The 22,759-nt window shown below is 37.0% G+C and overlaps 2 protein-coding genes across 4 annotated transcripts; both read left to right on the plus strand.

Annotated features, from left to right (window-relative positions):
• Window positions 1-3,615: 3,615 nt before the first annotated feature.
• On the plus strand, window positions 3,616-7,808 carry LOC135672578 (serine/threonine-protein kinase 52-like). Its single transcript, XM_065181070.1, has 6 exons — window positions 3,616-3,902; window positions 6,353-6,477; window positions 6,633-6,844; window positions 6,922-7,096; window positions 7,253-7,387; window positions 7,503-7,808. The coding sequence occupies exons 1-6, from the start codon at window positions 3,641-3,643 to the stop codon at window positions 7,707-7,709; spliced, it is 1,116 nt and encodes a 371-aa protein (XP_065037142.1). The 5' UTR covers window positions 3,616-3,640; the 3' UTR covers window positions 7,710-7,808.
• A 5,707-nt stretch (window positions 7,809-13,515) lies between these two features.
• Window positions 13,516-18,616, plus strand: LOC135661770 (type IV inositol polyphosphate 5-phosphatase 7-like). 3 transcript variants are annotated; one of them, XM_065176549.1, is made up of 15 exons: window positions 13,516-14,072; window positions 14,172-14,384; window positions 14,488-14,581; window positions 14,944-15,012; window positions 15,122-15,209; window positions 15,315-15,419; window positions 15,549-16,049; window positions 16,154-16,295; window positions 16,440-16,633; window positions 16,748-16,856; window positions 17,126-17,274; window positions 17,422-17,674; window positions 17,784-17,852; window positions 18,053-18,093; window positions 18,186-18,616. In XM_065176549.1, the coding sequence occupies exons 2-12, from the start codon at window positions 14,355-14,357 to the stop codon at window positions 17,642-17,644; spliced, it is 1,704 nt and encodes a 567-aa protein (XP_065032621.1). In that variant the 5' UTR covers window positions 13,516-14,072; window positions 14,172-14,354; the 3' UTR covers window positions 17,645-17,674; window positions 17,784-17,852; window positions 18,053-18,093; window positions 18,186-18,616. The 3 variants fall into 3 exon arrangements, with proteins under 3 accessions (XP_065032621.1, XP_065032619.1, XP_065032620.1); XM_065176547.1 differs by having other exon boundaries at window positions 13,516-14,384; XM_065176548.1 differs by lacking the exon at window positions 18,186-18,616 and having other exon boundaries at window positions 13,516-14,384; window positions 18,053-18,097.
• The last annotated feature ends 4,143 nt before the right edge of the window (window positions 18,617-22,759 follow it).

Below are 22,759 nucleotides of genomic sequence, written 5' to 3' on the forward strand. Positions count from 1 at the left end.
CAAAGAAATATATAAAATATCTAATAGTTATTTTTTTTAGCATCATGATAATTATTTAAAGGTTTTAGCATACATTTAAGTTTTGCCTAATAGTTAATTTACTGTCTACTGAGATTAATTACTATGACATATATGTTATAGACTTATATATGAGGACTTTATTGGCCTTTAAGGGATACATACGCAATTTTGTCTTATATATGTATATATATATACATATATGTATATTTATACATATATGTATACATATACATATATATACATAAACATATATATATATATATACATATTACATTTTATTTTTTATACAAATTCAACTTTAGAGAATGTCAAGGTAACAATCTTGATACCAAAAGAACCAATCTAAATGTCAACAATCAAATAAGACCCTCTTTCTTGAGTTAATCAAAATGCAATTCCTTGAATGTTTCTACTCTCTCCCATTAATCCAGTAAATCTTTTATCAATCTCTCTATATTTACTTGAGAAAGTTCTATGAATGTTCAAAATATATTTTTAGTTGAATTTCTTGTTGTCGAATTAACCTTGTCACAAATAATTTGAATCATATTAGCACTCAAAGACACTTACCAATTATAAAAAAGAGGATAGAAAATAGTATCAATATAACATTTTAAAATTTGAAAATTCCCCTATTAGATTTCAAAATACAAGAAGATCATAGTTATGATTAAAAATCTTTTATGGTTTGTGTGTGTGTGTGTGAAAGAGAGAGAAAGAGAGAACTGAGATTATTGCTGATCTTGCTTTACAAGTTTTAATGATACATCAACATCCAACTTTTCATACATAAAATAATGAAACTTAGTTTATAGTTATGTATTGTACACACACAAGAGTAATGTACTGTTAATTAGATGTCGCCAAATCCTATCAACGAAAGAAGAAAGAGAAATATAGAGCAAAATGCTCAAGAAATATGAATCTCTCATTCGTCATGTAGTCTGTCGTCAACCAATGTTTGGTTGCCAAGTCATAGCCATTTGATAGATCCAACTATTGGTAGGTCAAATGACTTAAAAGGAAAATAATTGAGCTTTTGGTAACAACCAAATGATCTTGGAGTACTTGATTTGACTTAAAGCGGGTTGAATGGAAACGAGTATCCAAAAAATTTGATCCCATATCATCCAGAGAACAAATAGTATATACTTCGATTTAAATGGATTTAAAGAATTCAAAAAGATTCGACCCGTTATGAAACAATGGTGGAATTAGTGGGTGAGGAAAGAAGTGGGTCCATATCCATTACCTCTTCCACTAGCTCTATTTTGATATACTCATTTTTCCTATTTCTTCCCACCGTCTCTATCTCTGCTGGTGTGTGTGTGTAAGCAGTCATCGTCATTGTAGATTCTGTTTCCAATTGTGCCTCTAATCCCACGTTATTGTGCATCGCTGGTGACACCCCAGGAAGTCACGCTTCTTCTACCCCCAATTGCTATCTCATGGTTGAGACTTCGATGGGTCTTGAGACAGTTGAAAAGCCATGGTCAACGATTTTGGCACCCACAGTTCTCTTTTTGCCTGTTGTTTGATTCCTCCTCATCCTCCTTATAGGTTCGTGGAGTCGTGTTTCTCTAGTTGTGTTGATTTTAATATTGAATAATCGTTCGGGCGAGATTGTTTATATTTTTTATTATGAATTTAGTTAATTTTATTTAAGTCATGTGATATCTGTATTATTCATCCGTAAAGAATCTATCTCTCTAAAATCTCTTATAATCCTAATAAATAAAAGAAAAGATATATTAGAGGAAATGTTTAACTCGGGATTCCACAAGCAGTTATTTCATCAAGTACTTGATAGACAATACAAATTATAAGCATAAGTTTCATAAGCTCTAAAAAGTCATACAATAAAGAGTCCAAGATAATCTACCATGATCAAAAGTCCTCACAAGTGCTCACATGATATTGCTATAAAATAATATAATGAACCGACGTAAGATACTACCCCAAAGCTTATTCAATCATGTGCCACTCGGGTAGCTCTTATATGTTATGTTGGCTAACAATTTGTATCACTCTACAAATTTAGAAAACTCCGAAAATGACTATCTAGATAGCATATTTCTAAATAGTTTTACATTTACATGATAACTACACATAACATATGTTTATAAACCTAAAACTATCATAAAACCTAATCAAAAATAGACATGCCAAAAGACATGAACATACATAAACATTATATTGAATACCCTATTTACAATTTTATGTATGACATTCTCCCCCACTTTGTGAATGTTATATTTTCTCATCTTTGTTAAAATTTTAATCTTTTGCTCCGATTACAATATGCCTCTTGGCTCTCAACTGTTTTCTACCATTGTTATTGAGTAGTCAAACTTTGATCCACTAAATTACTTCAACTCGTCAATGACTATTAATTCTAGTATAGGATCGATCAAGTTGTACTAATATTTGTTACCTCCTGTAGATCATTTAGATAAAGGAAAAGACCTTTTTTGTTATACGTTAATCTTTCAAATATCTTGTGCCACTTAAACTGGTTTGATGCTCGTTGGAGCCTTAACGAGCATCGTCTCACCGACTTTGATGTTATTTTGAGGTCTTTTCTTCGTAAAATTTGCTCATCAATTTCTCTTCTACTTAGTTGTCACATTTAAGTAGGTTCATATTATTGGTGATGATTTAACAATTGTTATCTTCCATTAAGTTTCTTCGAAGAGTCTTTGAGCATATGTAGAGCTCCTCTGCTAGATAACTAAGAGAATTATGATACTTAATTTTATTCATTCTCTTAAGAGTTGAGAAGACAAATATTACTCGATTTCACCAATCTCCTCAAAGGTTGTACTCGATACATCGAGCTAGTTATCAGCATTCGCCTATTCTTTGCTCACACTTCTGAAGCATTTAAAATGTTTGCACTCCTTGTGTTGAGTTAGCTACTACAATTTGCCTCCTCAGTGTAAATTATAAACATAGACTTTGCAAGCTCAAAATAACCGTGTGACAAAAGGTCCAAAATGATCAAACACAATCAAAAATCCCCACAAGTGCCTATATAATACTACTACGGAATAAGATAACCCTAAATACTACGTCAAAGATACATTTAGTCATGTGACACCTGGATAACTCTTGTATATTGTACTGACTGACACTTCGTACCGAAGTTAGATATTCCCAAAATGATTACCTAGATGATTTGTTTCTGAGCAATTTTTTTCGTGGGTGATGATCATACAATCTATATTTACAAACCTAAGACGATTAAAAAAGTCAATCAAAATAAAATTATCAAATCTACTATAAAGCATAAATAAGATACATGAATATACATAAATATTATATCGAATATTCTGTTTATAATTTTTATATTATTGTGTTTTTCAATGGAATTCGATTATAACAATTGGCTTTTTTTTTTCTGGTTCTGATGTTGTTGCCGGTAAAGTTGGGATTTTAAAGTGTTAGATGAATAAGTTTCTTGCTGGGGTTTAGTCGATTAGTGTAGCATTTGATTGGGGAGGTCTGCCTTGGGAAGCTTGTAATTAAGGTTAAAGGGATAAAGGAGTCGTGCTGTTGATTTTGTGTAGGTTTTCAGCCATCTGGACATTGGGACTGTTGTTGCGTTGTGTCCGTCGGCATGGATTCGGAGAGTGGAGAGAAAGATGAGGGCCTCGGGAGTAGTGATATATTCCTCAGAGCAGACCAGATTGATTTGAAGAGCTTAGATACTGAATTGGAGAAGCAACTGAGTGAGACAAAGAGAAAAGACACAGACGTCATCGAAGGGCCCAAGGAGGAATGGCAGATCGATCTATCTAAGCTGGAGCTTCATCATGTTATAGCTCAGGGGACATACGGTACTGTGTATCGAGGAACTTACGATGGGAAGACTGTTGCAGGTACCAGTCTGTTTCGCTATAATTTTTGTATGTACATATCTCAAATGGTATACTCTATAGAAATGTATGGTTACGCACTTTGAGTAAGTTGATGGTTCTATTTGCTTTTTTATGCAGATCAATTAAAATGGATCCTTAGCATTTGTACAATCATCATAGTTAGAATTGATTGTTCCATTCGGTCATGCTACTTTCTGATTACCTGAATATTGATTTGCAGTTGCAGTTGATCGATCATCAGTAAAAAAAATAGCTGGCTAGCAAGTTTATGTTTCTTCTCTTGCAAGATTGATTGTGACTTCAGTGTTGCAACTATTTGAACCTTTAGCTTCTTTTATCAGCATTCCAAAATCAAGCCCTCACGAGTGTGTGCATCGAGGCCAGGCATCATGGTCGTTCAAGTGTTTGATTGTTTTCGCAACAAAAACAAGAGCCCCTAACCAATCACCTGTTCTACACACAAAGGCACAAAAACTAAGAGTTTTCTTTTCTAAATAAGACACAATAATAATAATAAAATCGTAAGGTCTAATTATTTGGGATCATCTATATGGATCTTTTACGGTTATTGAGATATACAAGATGTCATATATTTAGTTTAATTCATAATACTTAAATCTTTATTTATGGTTTTTATTAAAGTCTTTTTAAGTCTTCCTCTATCTCTCCTCATATCACTAATATAAATTATGTTATATTTTCTAATTATTACATCTGGATATCTCATTAGTATATGTCTATATAATCTTAAATAATTTTCTTTCATCTTATCTATACAATCTTGTTATTCATAAATAAGAATATTTTTTTATATTTTTCCTAGTAACTCTACATATCTATCTTAATATTTTTATCTCAGCATCATAAACTTTTGGTATATATTTTTTTTTAACTGTCCAACACTTAGATTCATAAAGTATTATTGATCTCTTAATTATCTTATTTTTTTAATTTTAAAAGAATTCGAGGATTACATAAGGCTTCTACCGCCCCTCGTTATTTTAATTATCATATTTTTATCCTATGAATAATATCTTCGTTGATATTTCTAGCTTGTTAAATAATTAATTTAAGATACCTAAGGCTTTTACTAAAATAAACATTTTGTTCAACCACTTTAGTTATATTCTCTTATTTATTTCTAGAATCATAAAAATTATATTTTATATATTTAGTTTTAATCCTACTTAATCTAAAATCTTTAGATTTCAAGACTTACCTCCATAACTCAAGTTTATAATTAATTATACTGAAACTCTAGATAATATTATCGATAAATAACATGCAGGCCTATTATGCAATTGACTAGTAAGCTCATCAATTCTAGATGTAGAAAAGTATGAACTTAAAGCAGAATCTTGCTATAATCCTATATTAATAAAAAATTCACTAAATACACTCTCTATAATTCTAATACTAGTAGCTATATTATATCATATATATTCTTAATAACATTAATATAATAAGTAAATATATTTTTTTTCTAAAATCTACTATAATAAATATCTAGGAACCCTATCATAAGCTTTCTCTAAGTCAATAAAAATTATATAAAATTATTTTTTTCTATACTTTTTTATTAGTCATCTTAATAAATAAATAGGTTTTATAGTTAATCATCCCAGCATAAATCAAATTAATTTTCAGAGATATTTATTTTAAATCTTATCCTAATTTTGATAACTCTTTTCTAATATTTTATAATATAGTTCATGATTTTAATTTTTTATAATTTAAATAATTTTGTATGTTATTCTTATTTTTTAATTCATTAGGCATCCTTCCGAATCCCATGATTTTATAAATTGATACTAAAAAACTTTTTATTTATTAAATAAGAAAAAATATCTAATAATTTTTTTCCTTTACATTATGTAATTCTGTGTTTTCATACTAATACAGTGTTACCTTACAGATGCAAGCATGCATCTGTGAGTCTACCTGCATCTATCACCCATACATCCTGCAACAGCAAGGCTCTTTTTGGTGTGTCATTTGCGGTGCATAAATATACTAGTAGTCTGTGCTCGTGGACAATGAGGGATTTCTTGCTCTTGTTCTGTCCATTTGGCTCTGATGAAACTTAATGAAGTCGGTACAAGTATTTTTATCGCCAACACCATCATCAAGCCATGCTGTGATACAGATTGTTTAATTCAGAAAGCTCACTTCGTCTCCTGGAATGCACGAAGTTATGTCAGTCAGTGTGTTGAGATGAGATGGATTATGGGTTGATAATTAGTTTGACCTTTCCATTTCTTTGGAATTTGGATTTGGTTCTTACGTAGTAATCCCAAGCCCTGAAATCACTGGTCAAGAACAGTAACAAAAATCACCCGTGAACATCATGAATCAAGAACAGTTTAAGACGGTTGCTTATGATATTTTAAGCAATCTTTTCGTGGTGTTATAACTTAGAACTCGTAATAATAATTCTCATGTTGCGACAGTCAAAGTGTTGGACTGGGGAGAAGAAGATGGCATGGCCACAGATGCCGAAACTGCTTCTCTTCGAGCTTCGTTTCGTCAGGAAGTTGCTGTTTGGCATAAGCTTGACCATCCAAACGTTACAAAGGTAAGCAGGCGCCTTCCAACTAATAATTCAGCAACTGTTCATATTTTGCCTCGTTAAAGATCATGATCTTCCGGTTCATGAATTTGCTGTTCTACTTGGTTGGTTCTTATTCTTCTCATGCAAATCCATGGTCAACCTCTGCATCTTGGTTGCAGTTTGTGGGGGCATCGATGGGAACTACAGATCTCAAGATTCCACAAAAGGATTCCACAAGCAGTGGCCACGCTTCTCTTCCGGCTCGAGTACGTTGTGTCGTCGTCGTCGAGTATCTTGCCGGGGGAACACTGAAGCGATACTTGATCAGGAACAGCGAAAGAAAGCTTGCCTACAAAGACGTGGTTCGGCTTGCGTCGGATCTATCCAGAGGGTGAGCGGTGGTAGAAATGTTTCTTCGTTCTGGAAATGTTTGGATGAGCATGTGAAATCATGATCCACCTGTTGCAGATTAAGCTATCTGCATTCGCAAAAGATCGTGCATCGTGATGTCAAAACTGAGAACATGCTATTGGACGGCCGTGGAAACCTCAAAATTGCTGATTTTGGGGTTGCTCGAGTTGAGGCTCAGAATCCCAAAGATATGACTGGCCAAACGGGTACTCTTTGGTACATGGCGCCGGAGGTACTTTCTGGTCTTGTAGTTCTACCAACATTCGACTGCCTGCTGCAGCTTTCCATAGATTTCCGCATCTAACTAAATAACTGGATCGATCATCCACATCGCATTATTTCGTCGGATGGTAAACACAAGTAAACTTGGTATCATAACTTTGCGCAGGTCCTTGATGGTAAGCCTTACAATAGAAAATGTGATGTATACAGCTTCGGCATATGCTTATGGGAAATCTACTGCTGTGACATGCCATATCGTGATCTGAGCTTCGCTGAAGGTTCTTCTGCTGTCGTTGGACAGGTCTGTCTTGCCATCATTTTGAGGTGCTATATACGTGTAGATATTTAAAAGCCTTTTCGTTATCTAGTGCTTCATAGGCCCAACAAAGGCTGAAACTTTCTTCGTTGTGTGTCAGAATCTGAGACCTGAGATCCCACGGTGTTGTCCGAGCGGTATGGCAAGCATCATGCGCAAGTGCTGGGATGCCAATCCAGATAAAAGACCTGATATGGATGAGGTTGTAGGGCTTTTGGAGGCGCTGGACACGAGCAAAGGAGGTGGGATGATACCTGAAGATGCGGCACACGGTTGCTGGTGCTTAATCCCAAAACGCGGTCCGTAGGCACTTTCCAGCAATATCCAATGGTCCTGTAAAGGCCAAACCTGTCCAGCAATATCAACGATGCGTAGCATTTACTGCACAGCTCTAATTTCTAATGAGCCAAACACTCGATACTTTATTGTTGCTCGAATTTTATGCAGCAAATTTGCTTCGTATAATCAAACTTGATGATTACCTGAACTTACATATGAATTTTGCGTTGGGTATCCTTGAAGTATGCTGCTTGAATATGACTATTGGACCACAGAGAATCCATTGGTGAAAACAGAGAGTATCTTTTTTATATATGCTTAGATTTATCTTCATTGTTTCATAGCTCTTCTTAAATTTCCTCATCGAAGCATTACATTCTGGCCAAATTTATCGGAATTTCATTGTTCTTTCCACGACATGGAACTAATTTATATAACAACTTGCATCATCATATGTTTGCTAAAACAGATTTGCGGCAATTCCTGTCAAAGATGATGATCCAAGTTTTTTAAGAGCCTAAAAGGAGTTTGTCTGACTTGATTGCAGTGGTTGAAGAGAGACTTCAATCTATTCATACATAATTTTTCATGCTGATATCTATTTGTAACTCCTCCTATTCATCAATCTTGAAGATAAATATTATTCGGTCTCTTATCCTATCTGCAAGCTTATACTGTGGTCGAATTCTGCATCACATTTTTTAGTTTAAGGGCAGCCTTCTGTGGCTCCTTGAATAGATTTTCATAATGTTCAGTACTTAAACTCTTCTTATTTGGCTCAAGTTTTGTTCTTTGGCTTGTGAGTAATCAGATGAAGACTTCGTGCCAGCCTAAGGTTTTGAACTCTCTGCTGAGTGATATATTACTCTGATCTACTCTATTCTTCTTAACAGAAAAATACCAAGTCTCATTAAGCATAAACAATTGTCTGAATCTTTACACAGCATTTCTCTACAGAGTGGAAGTTAAAATGCTGTGGCTGTATTATTTTAGTTATCTTTCTCTTGTTTTGTGTTTCTTTGTGGTTTGCTCTTTGGATATCTGATTAGAAAAGAAATCATACATGTCATTGGAGTCTTCAACATGTTTGTTCTGATTAGTAGAGAACTCAGCTAAAAAACTAGTGTCTGGTCCATCATCATGTACTAAGGTCTCTGGAAATTAGTTTGATGACATTCTCGAGAGCTGCTTCAGGTATCATACTAGAAGTACTCTTACACTAGATGGGAGGAGAAGAAGATTGAGATCAGGAAAGGGTGTATTGTAGATCATGCTATGCTTGAAAGCAACAGCAGTAGTGAATAGAACTGTCATCTATTGAAGGGTCTTTTCAACCACAAGAATGGTTATTCACACATCTTTTCAATTACATAATGTCTTATTCCCATATTTCCATAACTAATATATAATAGAGAGGCATTTGTATGTGAAATGTGCATATGATAATCAAACTATGTACTAAACTATCGGTATGTGCTATAGATAAGAAACAGAGTCAGGAAGAAGACATGACTCAAAATAAGAGATAAGAAGTTATCCAATATTAAGAAGAAAGGAAAAAAAAACAAGAGCATGCCAATAGAGATTGACATTATCTGTTGAGTTTCAAAATCCCATGCACTTATGACTACTGTTAACTACAAGTACTACTTTTTCATTGAATTGTCTTAATCATCTTAATGTTACAGGATAATTGACAGCAATGGCTGATTGTGTTTGCTTGATCTTTTCCTCTCCTCTTTTTATGCTTCTACAGTGAGCCAGGTACTAAATTTTATTGGTTATTGCAGTACTGTATGCCAGGAAAACTTCAGCAAGTTGAGCTTGGAATACTTGACATTAGGCTTTGTCTTGATCCCTTTGGAGCAACTGATTTCAGAATATCTCATGTATGACTGAATCGAGTGTTGTTCATTAAGACATTTTGATCTCATCTTGACATCACTTAAAGAGACACAAACTGAGAGAGAGAGAGAGAGAGAGAGAGAGAGAGAGAGGAATTATCTTTTGCGAATCTGGTCCATAATTAGGTTGACAAATTGATAAAGACCTTAAAATTTATCGTAAGATCCTAAATTTGAATTTGGCTTTTATCATTTGCCCATTCAAAATAATAATAATAATAAATAATCAAAATATCTTATTCATATATGGGTCAGGTTCACCAAATAGATCCGATCCCTTTCTCTTCTATTGGTGGTGGGTCACTGAGACAATTGAATCCATCTCACATAGCATCATTTAAAGATAGAAAAGATAGGAAGATAAGAATTAAAGATCTTTTTGTTGTCTTGGACAGGTTGAGTCAACTCAGTATGCACTTATCATTGTGCTGCATAAACAATCCATATCCAACCCATTTATTTATTTAATATTGAAAGTTAAAATGACAAAAACACTGTTAGCTAAAAGTTTAAGTTTTTAGAACAATCAAAATTTGGAGTTTAGTTTGAAGCTTTCACTTCTTATATACTATGTAACTGATAACATGACTTTATCCAACTAAAATGCAATAAACTTCTTATCCTACTTATTATTCATTTTACATCTACAGCTTTAGTGAACTATAGTCTCTCCCTACATTACACCTGGAGGGCATGAGTCCAATATTTGGAGAGATAAAGGTGCTTTATCTGGATCACATATCATCGATTACTCCTTTTGATGAGAAGAGCTCCAGGAAAATGACTTGAACAAAAGGCCAGGCCAAGGACACAAGACCTATGTTTGCAGAAAACCATCAAGTAAAGCCAGTGGGATTGGCATGGAGGATCTTAAAGCTGAAAAAGAAAAGGGAAGAAGGAAGAAGATACTTTGCTCAAAGTGTGGATAGAGTTACCCTTTGACTGTCCTTTCTCTTTCCCTATGCATGCACATTCCACATGGGCCAGTCTGAGGAGGATGCATTAGTGTTGGTGAGACTCAGATGGATCCTAAGCTGAGAGCGTGTGTTATAGTTTCTCTCTCTCTTTCTTTAGCTCTCTCAGTACATATAGTAATATAATTCTTATCCAGGCCACTGCCAAGATATACAAGGACAAGACTCAGGTGCCGCTGATCCACTGAAATAGGATTTCTCTTCCGACACTGAAATCTGCAAGTGAAGCTTGCATGATCTCAATGCACAAGTTTCATTAAATGACCTTGGAAATTTGGCAACAAATGCACATGATCTTCCCAGAAGCATTCTGGGATTGAGTGCTCTGTCTCTGCAATCTACTCTTCACAATGAAGAGTTTCTCTCTTTGGTGGAGCAAAAGAAATGGAGTGCAGTGAGCTCAACCTTTTGGTGGCTGGATTCAGGGTTCTTGCAACAGTGGAACTTTCTACATTCAAACATGCATAAGAGAGACGAAGAACTTTAGAGAGAGCACTATGTCCCTCAATATGGAGCTGCCTTGCTGCTTTCTCAGTAAAAGTACAAACTATATGATAGAAAACAGTTCCATATTCCAAAGTGATTTGTGACGTGATGATCTTAAAATGCCATTAGTTTACTCTTTAATGTGGCTGGTTATGCATGTGACAATGTGGCTGTAACCATCGGAAGGATTACTTTAGCATGAAGCTTTTAGATCTAAGCACTGTTGATACTGCTTGTCCATTGACTCTGAGTTGTCATCTCTGATGCTGATCCTTCACGGATGACAACCCTGAACAATTCGCAAGCTCTGTGTGATGCTGCTGCTCACAGGATAGATTCATCTTTAGCGAAATCGACGGTCGAGAATTCCACGTAACAGATAAGATCCAACTCATGCTCCCTAGTTGCCTGAATGAATCCTAGCTTAGATTGTGTCTGAGATCCCCTTCCAACTCCATGGGTGGAGAATCCAGAATTGGAGCTCAAATGGCAGCCATGGCGCAAGTGCACTAGTGATTGTGCCATTCCTCTTGTCTTCTTCCACTGCCTCAAAAGGACACTTCCCTTGCCCCCACACCAACACCTCAATTGGAATGTACAAATCAAAGCAGGCCATTGCCCACTCAAAGAGCACAATATGAGTTTGATATGGGAGCTTGAAATTCTCATATAGCTGGAGTCCAAAATGGTTGCCTGACGGAGATAGCAAGGAATGAGCTCCATTGCTCACAGTAGAGATGTCTCTACAGCAAGAGTTTGGGGTTGACAGTTCTGAGACATCTTCTCCTTGAGCTTTTCTAGGGAGTAGGGTAGAAGGAAGGAAGATCCTGCACCAGTGCAACTCATACCTTAAACTGAGGCCTTGAGGAGCTCAATCAAACCCATAGTGTCCCCTACCTGCTTGGAGTGGCCCAGGCAAGTCCCTGAATCCAAACAATGCACACCCTGCCTTGTCCCCGAAACCACTCATCCCCATCCAATCAACAGCCAACCTACACCCCCATATCAAGCAGTCGAGAGGCAAAGCAGCCCTACAGCGACCTCAAGGTAGGGAGAGCTCTTTGATCCACCATTACCCAAGCTTTGGTGGCCCACAGTTCAAGGAACCACACACACACGCCCAGTAGGATTGTAGGGCACTCGCAAGCTAACCGCCTAAAACCCCCCTCAGATCACTGTCCCTGTGAGTTGAGCATTGCAGTGGTCTCACTGTGTTGGAAGAAACAGAGACATTGCTCATCTGTCAATGAGAGTGGCAGCGAAGCATACAATGGTCTCACTGTGTTGGAAGGAGGAGGAGGACAAAATGGAACCAAAAGGGAGAAGAGACACATTACTCCCACTCCCCTATACACCAAGATTTGTACTAATCTGACTGCAGTAGTAGAGTAGCCCGTAAATATAACGTCTCTCTCTCTCTCTCTCTCTCTCTGTTCCTTTAACAGTTTCTTCTCTCTTCTTTTGGTGGTCTGTTATCCCATGAAGGAGGGCACACAGAACTGACCGCGGGCAGGATGTGAGGACGAAGACTCCGCAGACTGGCGACGAACGGGCAGCTGCCGATCAGCGCAGTGTCGTTCTTTGGAAACATTTCAATTATATCCTCAGTAATGTTTATATCTACACAAACATTTCTCTTCTGACATACTGTCATTTGACAATATACTTTAAAACCAAAGTTTTAAATGATAGTTGATATTGATCCTTTGCACCGTGACAGAGCGAGCCGGCACGGTTTGATTCGGTCCCGGATGCGCAAGATCGTTTGCCTCCAGCAGATCAGGTTTGAGCTTTGGCTTCCGAGTCAGACGCTCCTTAGGATTGACCGCCTACTCCTCGGGCTCCGGTTCCTGCACATAGGTCGGGATCAAGAAGGGGCTCCTGACCTTGACCTCTCCGAAGATCTAGTTAGTATTGAGTGGCCAGCTCAGGGACATCTTGTCAAAAGATCCCTTGAGGGATTTTTATTTTTTCCTCTCGGGAACCGATCGTACCTGGGCTGTTTATTACCGTCGATGCTATCCTGATTTTTGAGGGACAACGTTGTGCACGGTTGATGCCATCTTGGCCTTTGTGGGACGGCAATGCATACAGTCGGCATCGTCCCGTCCTCTGTGGGACGGTGCTGTGCACGGTCGACACTGTCCCGGCCTCGCGGGACAACGCTGTGTACGGTCAGTGTCGTCTTGGTCTTTGCGGGATGATGTCATGCTTGGCGGGTGCTGTGTTGGGTCGACGCCATCCCAACCTTTCCGGGTCGGCATTGTGCCGACTTGGCCCTTGCAAGTCGGCATGGTACTCGCTCGGTGTCGTCCCGACCTCTCCGAGATGACGCTGTGCTTTGTCAGCACTGCCCTATCTTCGCAGGAATAGCGTTGACTGAGACGTGTTGTCCTAGATGCTAACGTGATCGTAAGTGATGGTAGATTCTCAGGATATGTCCTATCAATAGTAAAAATATTTTTATATTTTATATATCTTTTAGCTTAGATTAAAAAAATATAAACCAATGTTTGAAGTGGTCAATCTGAATTTTTGGGTTGATATTTATAAGAAATTACATGTATCAAATCTTAAAAGTTGAAAGAGTAAATGACATTACAAATATGAGAAGGGTATATTTGCAAAATAACCTACGACTTCCTTTTCCTTCTTCTCGGCTCAGGTTTTGGGGTAAGCCCCAAAAAAAAAAAAAAAAACCTCGAGAGAAGTGGGGGAAGAGAGAGAGAGAGAGAGAGAGGGAGGTAAGCTAAAAGCGCAATGCTCACACTTTATTCCCTTCGCTTCAAATTGGATACTTTGCTGTACTCCGAGAAGGAGGTTGAGGAGGAGAAAGAGTGGTGTCTGTGAATGTCCGCTTCATTGCTTCCCCCATTCTCCATCGCTCTCTTCTTCTTCCGTCTAGCGCCGAGATTGGTGTTTCTGTGTCCAAAGTCTGATCTTTATTGCTCCGAGGCTATAGATTGAAGTCCCATTGGCGAAAGGAGAAGTTTTTCCTTTCTTTTGAGCTTTGGTTTGGAGTGGATGGTCAGCTCCTGCTCACTTGTTGTGTTCTGCGATGAACCCTGGAATGGTGTACGTTCCTCGAGGGTGCTAACCGGTTCTCTTGTTTCTGCGGCTTCTTAGTTTTCCGATCCATCTCTGTGGGAAGAAGTTTGGAATCGATCTTTTTGTCAAATAGCACCCGAGAAAAAGGTCGGCATTTGCTGTTCTCCTTCGTTGGGATCCAAATCAGGGCGAGACTCCTGAAAGCGTATAGGTGGGGAGAGAAACCATCTCCCGGTGGCCGCATGAGGGAGTGCTGAAACAATGAGAGATGAGAACTCGATAAAAACCAAGGTTTCTCCTCTCGAAAGATTCGATTTTTACCATCGTTCCTCTGTTAGGTCTTAAAAATTGCTGATTTGTTCCACTGTTTTGTTCTCTCATTTTGTTGGAGAAGCTATCATGGTCCAAGACGCTTGTTAGAAAATGGTTCAACATCAAGAGCAAACCTCAGGACTTCCATGCAGACGATGATGTTGTTGTTGAAAGAGGTAGGTCTAATTGCTTGTGTGCCTACAAAATTAACTCACTCACATATACCTTTAGCTATTTGTGCTGAGTTCTTATTTTGTGTTTTGGTCTAGAAATCTCTGCTTCATGAACTTGATATCTAGTCTTATGAGATCTCTTTCTTTTTTTTTTTTCCCTTTCATTGCAATGCCATATGACTGGTCTTCTGTAGGCTTTTACTCACCCGACCAATTGAAATGCCATTCTCTTGATGCATTGCGCAGTACTTGTTGTTTCTTTGCTCGTGCTTAAAGTCATAAAACGTCATGAGAATATTAGCACACAAGCTACATCCTTTTTTGTTTTCTTTTTCCATTTATTACCTATTCTGTGTGTTCATCAGAAGGTGATGGGGAATGGCGGACCAACTTCACAGAGAGGGAGACATGCATAGTTAAGAAAAGCAGAACAGGTATAAAGTTTCAGGCCTTATAACTTTGGACCACAACCGTGTAGCTATTTTCTTCGTTTCTTCGATTTCTGTTTTTATAATCCTTGGTAATTTTCTTCTTGATCATTAGAACGATTGAACAAAAAGAATTCAGAACGAGTTCGGCGAGGAAGATTTGATGTTGATGTGGATCAAGTTGCAGATGTTGAGGACTATAAGTAATCACATTTTTTGGTCCTTACAATCCTTTGATTTCTAAATTTCTGCAATTGTTCAGTGACCTCCAATATGATCCATAAATTTTTTACTCTTTTGGTTTCTAGAATTTTTGTCTCGACATGGAATGTAGGTGGGAAATCTCCACCAAAAAATTTGAATCTTGAAGAATGGATCCATGCTTCACCGCCAGCAGACATTTACGTTCTGGGGTCTGGTTTCTTTACTTTTATCCTACATTTTAAGATTTTTGAGGAACACATAAAAATGCTATAGTGGTCGTACAAAATTAGTGATATTGAAGTAATTCATTTCAACTCATTTACCTTTTTTCTTTCCAGATTTCAAGAGATTGTTCCTCTCAATGCTGGAAATGTTCTTGGCGCAGAAGACAATCTTCCAGCAAAGAAATGGTTGTCACTCATTAGAAAGACACTGAACACTCTTCCGGGCACTTGTAGTTCTGGAAACTACAGTAGACTGTCCCCTCTTCCCGATCCGCTTGTGGAGCTAGATGCTGATTTTGAGGGCTCCTCAACAAGGCAAAAGAATTCATCATTGCTTCACCGACGTTCATTCCATTCCATGAGTCGCAGTTTAAGAATTGATGGTGATATCATGGCAATGCAACCAAGGCTGGATCGCCGGTTCAGTGTTTGTGATCGGACAAGCATTGCAAGCAGACCAAGTAATTTTGATCCCAGTTTTAGATGTGGAGGTTCATCTGATGATGAGAAACTTGGGGGAGAATCTCCTTCGACAGATAATTTTTCACCAATGTCTTATGTCTATGGTGCTCCACAATATTTGGAAGAAAGGGAGAGATCATCCCTCCGCTCTAAGTACTACTCCTTAAGATTTCTTTCATTAATTCCATTTGATTCAGTTCTCAGTGATAAAAATCTTACATATTCTATAGATTCTGAATGGTGCTACTCAATTACAGTTCCAGGTATTGCTTGGTTGCAAGTAAGCAGATGGTTGGCATATTTCTAACAATTTGGGTGAGAAGCGAAATAAGAGGTGATGTGAAGAACTTGAAGGTTTCCTGTGTTGGCAGAGGATTAATGGGTTATCTTGGCAATAAGGTAATCATATTTATCTAATATTACACTGAATCTGCCAAATTAAATCTGAGATAGGAGCTCGTCCAACATACTCAAACTCCAAACAATGGAATGGTATCCTATTTCAAAGTTCAAACAATGGATTTTTTTCTTTTCTCCTTCCAGGGTTCAATATCAATCAGCATGTCTTTTCACCGAACAAGCTTCTGTTTCATCTGTAGTCATTTGACCTCGGGACAGAAAGAGGGGGATGAACTACGGAGGAACTCAGATGTGATGGAAATTTTAAGAAAGACTAGGTTTCCTCGGGTGCACAGAGTATGTGATGAGAAGTCTCCTGAAACAATTCTTGATCATGAGTAAGCCTCTTTGTCATGACTTTCTATTTTATCCACTTATGTTTCTCTCAGGTAGACCTGAAAGAGGTAACGTTTGTGAGAAGCATGCTCTCATTTTTTTCTTTCTTATGTCAGTCGTATCATATGGCTTGGTGATTTAAACTACCGCATCGCTCTTTCCTATCAGTCAGCAAAGGCTTTAGTTGAGATGCACAACTGGAGAGCTTTGTTGGAAAAAGATCAGGTGGTTTACTAATCCTTTTCAGAGTCTGCTATATAAGTAGTATCATTGCTACCAGTGTTTCTTTGTGTTGCTTTAAGTTTTAGCATATTAAAATATCATTCAAAAGTATGGAAATCTCTTGAAGTACTAAGAATCTAGTGCTTTTTAGATTCCCTCTGAAAAAGGCATAAAGACCTCTTGTGCCCTGGGGAAAGCTATGATTCTTCTATTCCTCTTTATGTATTCTCAAACTGCTAGTCCAAATCTCTCATTGCTTTTTGTTAAAACAGCTTCGAATAGAGCGAAGATGTGGCCGTGTTTTCGAGGGATGGAAAGAAGGAAGGATATTTTTTCCTCCAACCTATAAATATTCAAATAACTCAGATAGATACGCAGGGGATGACACACACCGAAAAGAGAAGCGGCGGACACCTGCATGGTAGAATCTTGCATCATCTCTCCTTAGCATAGGTTTCTCGTAACATGACCTCCCCAAATTGGCCTAGTTTCTTAAAGTTTCTTCTTTACCATTCTTTTATGTCCTCATATTTTTTAAGCCAATTGGGATCTTTCTTTTTGGTCAAAGGTGTGACCGCATTTTATGGTGTGGAAGAGGCCTTACTCAATTGGCTTATCTACATGGAGAGTCTAGATTCTCTGATCACAGACCTGTATACAGCATTTTCACTGCAGAGGTAGAAATTACCAATCACAACCAAATTACGAACATGGGTTGCTCTAGCTCTCGGATTGAGGTGGAAGAACTCTTGCCCTACTCACATGGTTTCACAGAGTTCAGTTTCTACTGAGGTGGCTGAAGAAAATCAAACAGAATCAAGGTCATATTTCTTTATATTGAGTAGTTACCTATGCATGTCATGTTAGATTTTTTTTTTTTTTTTTGCCTTTTCTATGCACTGTTGATCACTTTGCCTGTCATCACTGCAGGTTGTTCTATGTCTATTGCCAATAATTAGCTTCTAAATCTTTTAGTCTCAGCAACTACCAAAGGAAGAGGTGCTTATTCTTTATTTAAGTCATTCCAATACTTCAAGCAACTGCATTCTTTGGAGCTATAAATTTTTTCTGTGAATGGCTTAAAAGAACTCATTCCTTTCTTGAACAAAAAATTAAATTCGATTGTGGCATTTTGGTATTTGAATTTTAGTCTACAATTTTAGCTAAAATCTATATTGTTGTTATCCATGGCTTCCCAGCAACCACCAGGGAACAATCACATCATAGAAGTTACCTAAAGGTAATTGCTTTTCCTTTCCATTTGAACTCCTCTCTGAAACTAGTACCACTTTTGGATTTACTGTTTACATTATCTGCTTTTCTGTCTGCCAGGGGAAAAAAAGTAATTTGTGGCTGAACAACCAGTCAAGAGACAAGTCCAAGAACTTCTTTCTGTAATAATTGGCAACTAACATTACAAACTAACCAGCTTACTTCACCTTTGAAAAGCAAGCAGTTTGACAGTTCAGTAGGTTGATCAAAGGAAGATGCCCAAACAAAGGGAACTATTTAAGTCTACCAAAGGACTCCTGGGGAACTTGGGACCACCCTTGAACTGCCAAATGGGTGTTAGCATACTTCAAATTTTGATTTGTAATTTTTCTGACACAGAGTGTAAGGAATTTTTTTTTGTAGAGTGAGAGGATTGAGTCAAACAACTGTGTAAACAGTACTTTCTGTTTTATATGGTGAAAAAGGGAAGCTGAGTTCAGAATGCACCCAAATGCAACACTGATAAAGGAGTGTAGCTACTATATGTTCAGTAGGCATGAAATATATTGTGTTACCGAAAAAAGTTCTTGTCATTGTTGATCTGGTTTATACAAATTACTTTTTTTATTTTTTGTGAGATTGTAGAAAAGCATGAACATGACAGAAATGGTTGGCAGACTTGGGGACATGAACTTCGGAGATCTAAAAAATAGTCCCGAGGGATTAGGATGTGTGTACATATTTATTTTGGAGATGCCTTTTTGATTTGGCCTTTGGATGATTGAAAGATCCAAGTGGGGTTACTGATGGAAGGCCACTGAAACTGCTGTCTGTGCTTCTTATATGGGGGAAGAGTGACCAATATAAGATTGATCAAGAAGTGAGGTGCAATTTTTTCCTTGTCATACTTTTAATGGACATTTAACAAAAATCAAAACATTATCCATCTTTGACCCCCAAATAAAATAAAATAAAAAAAGGAGTAAGATGCAAATCACATACTAAAATTTAATTTTATTTAATATAAAATGCTGGGAGGTCAGTGCTTCAATCAATTCATGGGTTCACAGCTCTCCAAGGTAATGAGATCAGAATCAACACCTTAGATTTTGGTTAAGAATTAGATCTAGTGATGTTTTATCATTCTTGTGACATCATAGTGGGACGTTCATTGTTTCAGAATTCGAAACTCGGAAGAAAACAGTCAAAAAAACAACCTGAAACAAAGGTATAAATTCAACCTTAAAGCTATATATATTTGAGGACAGTTGATGATCTTTCATCAGGATAATATTCGCCACCTCGGAAAGTCTTGACATGCGAATACTACCTATACAAAAAAAAACCTAATCACAAATCCTAATAGAACGTATTCTTCGAATAAAAAATAATCTTTGCCGGTAAGTAAGGAATTTTTTACTATGACAAGACATCTTTTTGACACTCTTTGGGAATTCCTTATAGAATATAGGTTAATATGGGCATTGAAGAGCTTATGCGTTAGGAACATATTGGCTACGATCTAAGGTTCATATTTATTCGTGAGGTTTTCAAACTCTCTTGAGGATTATAATTTGGATTGATAATCGATATCGAAACTAATAAGATCATTTGTGTTTCACTAAAGTGCTACAAAAACATTAGAAATAGCAAAAAAAATTCACCTTACAAAACCAGTGTATACCAAACCAGTGAATCAGACAAAAAAAAAGAAAAAAAGAAAAAGAGTGCTACTTGCATTGCACTGAAGGCTTTTCTGTAGTCACGCTGAGCTCCTCTATCGACAGGGATTCTGTCGATGTTCTCAGTAGTACGTGCAGCACTGCCTTGATAAATACAATAGGAAAGAAAGCATTGAAGAGACATTCAGCAACAAGTAAATGTGAGATCAGCTTTATGACTGGAGACGATGAAAACTGTCAATTTCATGCACAAATTTTTTGGAAAGATGTAAGGAGAATTCTTTTGATTTGATGACCACTCAGTTGGACAGAGAAAAAGAGAGAGAGAGTGAGAGACGGGGATCAGCTTTATGGCCGAGACTATGAAAACTGTCATTTCCTTCGATGCACATGTTTTTGTGGGATGTTGGAAGGAGACCTCTTTGGATTAGATGGCTGCTCAGTTGAACAGAGAAAGACAGAGAGAGAGAGAGTTCTGCTTCCTTTTCAACAATCCACATAGTAAACCGTGAGAGATTTTGCCACCAAATTGTTCGGGGATTTTGATTGATTTGTAGGTCAACAGGAGAAATCTTTGAGGGGACACGTAGTAAAAAGTCAAACTACCACTTTGAGTTGAATGATTATTTTTATTTGTAATTTTTTTGTTTAATTTCCTTAATGAAAAAAATATTTTGGCCTATCATTCGCGCAAATTATCAAAGACTAATTGGCCATCTGATTAATTATTCTTAATCAAATGCAAACTAAGTTTCAACTTTGCTAAAAATAAAAAAAAATGAAAAAAAATGAGAGAGAGAGAGAGAGAGAAGTTCTTCATGAGTGACTTGCCGTGTCTTAATTAGATTGCTCAAGATATGAAAAATATAATAATTCCTCCTAAAAAATGCAAGAAATCGGTTGCACATAATTGTTAGGGTGATTTTCTTAAAAAATATTTATATTTTAAATATTTCTCAAAAGATATCCGTTTTTTCATAAAGTATTTTTATTTCAAAATATTTAAAATATCCCTCAAAAAATTTTCATCAAATTTGTTCGACCATTTTTATCTGTTTTCAACTATTACACAATTTTTATTTAGTTCGTTTATAATATTTTTAAGTTATGTTTACAGTGTCTTTTTGTGATAGTGAAAACATTATAAATACTATAAGTGATATTATATTATGTCTTTTAGATTGTCATTACTCATAGATCATTACAATATAATATTTTTAGGCTTATAGTTAGTTTAATTAGAGTAAACATCATAGTGTTTTTATTACGAGATAGTTTGAGTATTTTTAAATTAAGGATTCTGTTCGAAATAAAATAAAATAAAATAAAATATCGATTATGAAGTACACAAAATGTGAATATTTTATTTAAAAAATCACCTTAATTCTTAACATAATAAGATTAAAATAAATTAATGAACCAGTTAATACGGACCGTCGGATCAAGCAACATCTTTTCATCCACCATTCAAATATATAAATTCATACTCTTTTTTTTTTTGCTTAATGCTAGCGAGATAGAAAACCTCATGAGTTGTCAAAACGTCATTTTACCTTCATCACACCCATCTGAACAATTATTTAATTTTTTTTTTTACTTATTGTCCAATTAAATCAAATGAATGTATTTATTTTTTAATTAATATTTAGAAAAACACTTCAAATATATATATATATATTTATTTACAACATACAAAAAAGAAAAAAAATCAAAACAAAACAAAGTCTTTGACAGGGTTGACCGAAATGGACCACCCTTTCATGCATGCATAGCGGTTGCTCCGCTTACCCTTCTCGACCCAACAGTAGTACGTCCTCCTCCTCCACGTTACGTGCGTCGCCAACCTCGGACTCCCGACGCACGCCGAGGCACGTGCCGAGCGTCCCGGCACGAGCGACGAGGCACGCGTGCTTACGTACGTCGTCAGTGCACCTTACGTACGTACGTGTCCTTTCCTCGTTGCGAGGTACGTCTGCGCCAGTGGAGCTTCACGTCGGCGCTGGTGACGACGCCCTGTTGCATGGCGCGTACGTCTCGTGAACGCATGCATGCATCTGTTGTCTGGGACCTTGGAACGTACGTGATGTGACGCTCTCCTTGGTTCATTCACAGGTCTCACAGCAACTTGCTGGTGTCAGGACGAGATGGGAACGAGGTGATGTGGCCAAGGCCAACTTCTCCGTCTCATGCCTTTGGACGAGTGACAACGAAAGCTTCGCGGCCACTTCCGAATGTAGAAACGTTACAACCATCACAAAATAGAGAGAGAGAGAGAGAGAGAGAGAGATTTGAAGCCTAATTAATTAGATCTATTATATCAGAAAGTTTCTTATCCGATGAAAACATATGGAATAAAGCTTAGAAATGTGAGTGTTCATTCGTTGAACATCACAAGAAATCAAATCGGCAAAGTGATAATTAAGATGAGTGACACGATCGATCCATAGCCAACATCGCGTCATGCGTGCTACTCCCACCACGCACTGCATTTACTGGACGTCACTAAGAGGAGCAGCTGGAGAAGGGACGGCCTCATTAAGATTGCACCAATGGAGAAGGAAACTGAAGCGTGTCATGTGGCGTGCGTATCAAGTTGTCAGGCGTGCGTTGATGTCTCCTTTGTGAGCATGATTTGATGGTCGGATCCTACGGTGCCGCTCATGGGAACGGAGGTTTTGGGAAACTGGTAGCATTTGGCATATATATATATATATATATATATATATATATATATATATATATATATATATATATATATATATATATATATATATATATATCAAACGCAATAAAGCCATATACACAAACATCAGATGTCCTCAACTTGACATTTACCCAAGTCATTTGCCGCCCTATGGCAAGAGCGAGCCCAAGGTGTGACTTGTGTTGGATGTCTTATGTCTCGGAATCATTTTGTCCTAATGAGAGACTTTTATCCATTGACACTTAAAAAGAAATTTATGATCTTTAATCAGGTTTTTTCAATAATATATTAAATAAGTGAATGTGATG

This window comes from Musa acuminata, chromosome BXJ1-4 (assembly GCF_036884655.1).
Source record: "Musa acuminata AAA Group cultivar baxijiao chromosome BXJ1-4, Cavendish_Baxijiao_AAA, whole genome shotgun sequence".
Taxonomy (NCBI): Eukaryota; Viridiplantae; Streptophyta; class Magnoliopsida; order Zingiberales; family Musaceae; genus Musa; species Musa acuminata.

Coding starts and splice junctions, on each gene's coding strand:
- LOC135672578 (XM_065181070.1), top strand. CDS start 3,641: ATGGATTCGGAGAGTGGAGAGAAAGATGAGGGCCTCGGGAGTAGTGAT. Junction 6,845..6,921: donor GCGTCGGATCTATCCAGAGG/GTGAGCGGTGGT, acceptor CACCTGTTGCAG/ATTAAGCTATCTGCATTCGC. Junction 7,388..7,502: donor CTTCTGCTGTCGTTGGACAG/GTCTGTCTTGCC, acceptor GTTGTGTGTCAG/AATCTGAGACCTGAGATCCC.
- LOC135661770 (XM_065176547.1), top strand. CDS start 14,355: ATGAGAGATGAGAACTCGATAAAAACCAAG. Junction 15,420..15,548: donor GCAGACATTTACGTTCTGGG/GTCTGGTTTCTT, acceptor TTTTCTTTCCAG/ATTTCAAGAGATTGTTCCTC. Junction 16,857..17,125: donor CTTTGTTGGAAAAAGATCAG/GTGGTTTACTAA, acceptor TTGTTAAAACAG/CTTCGAATAGAGCGAAGATG.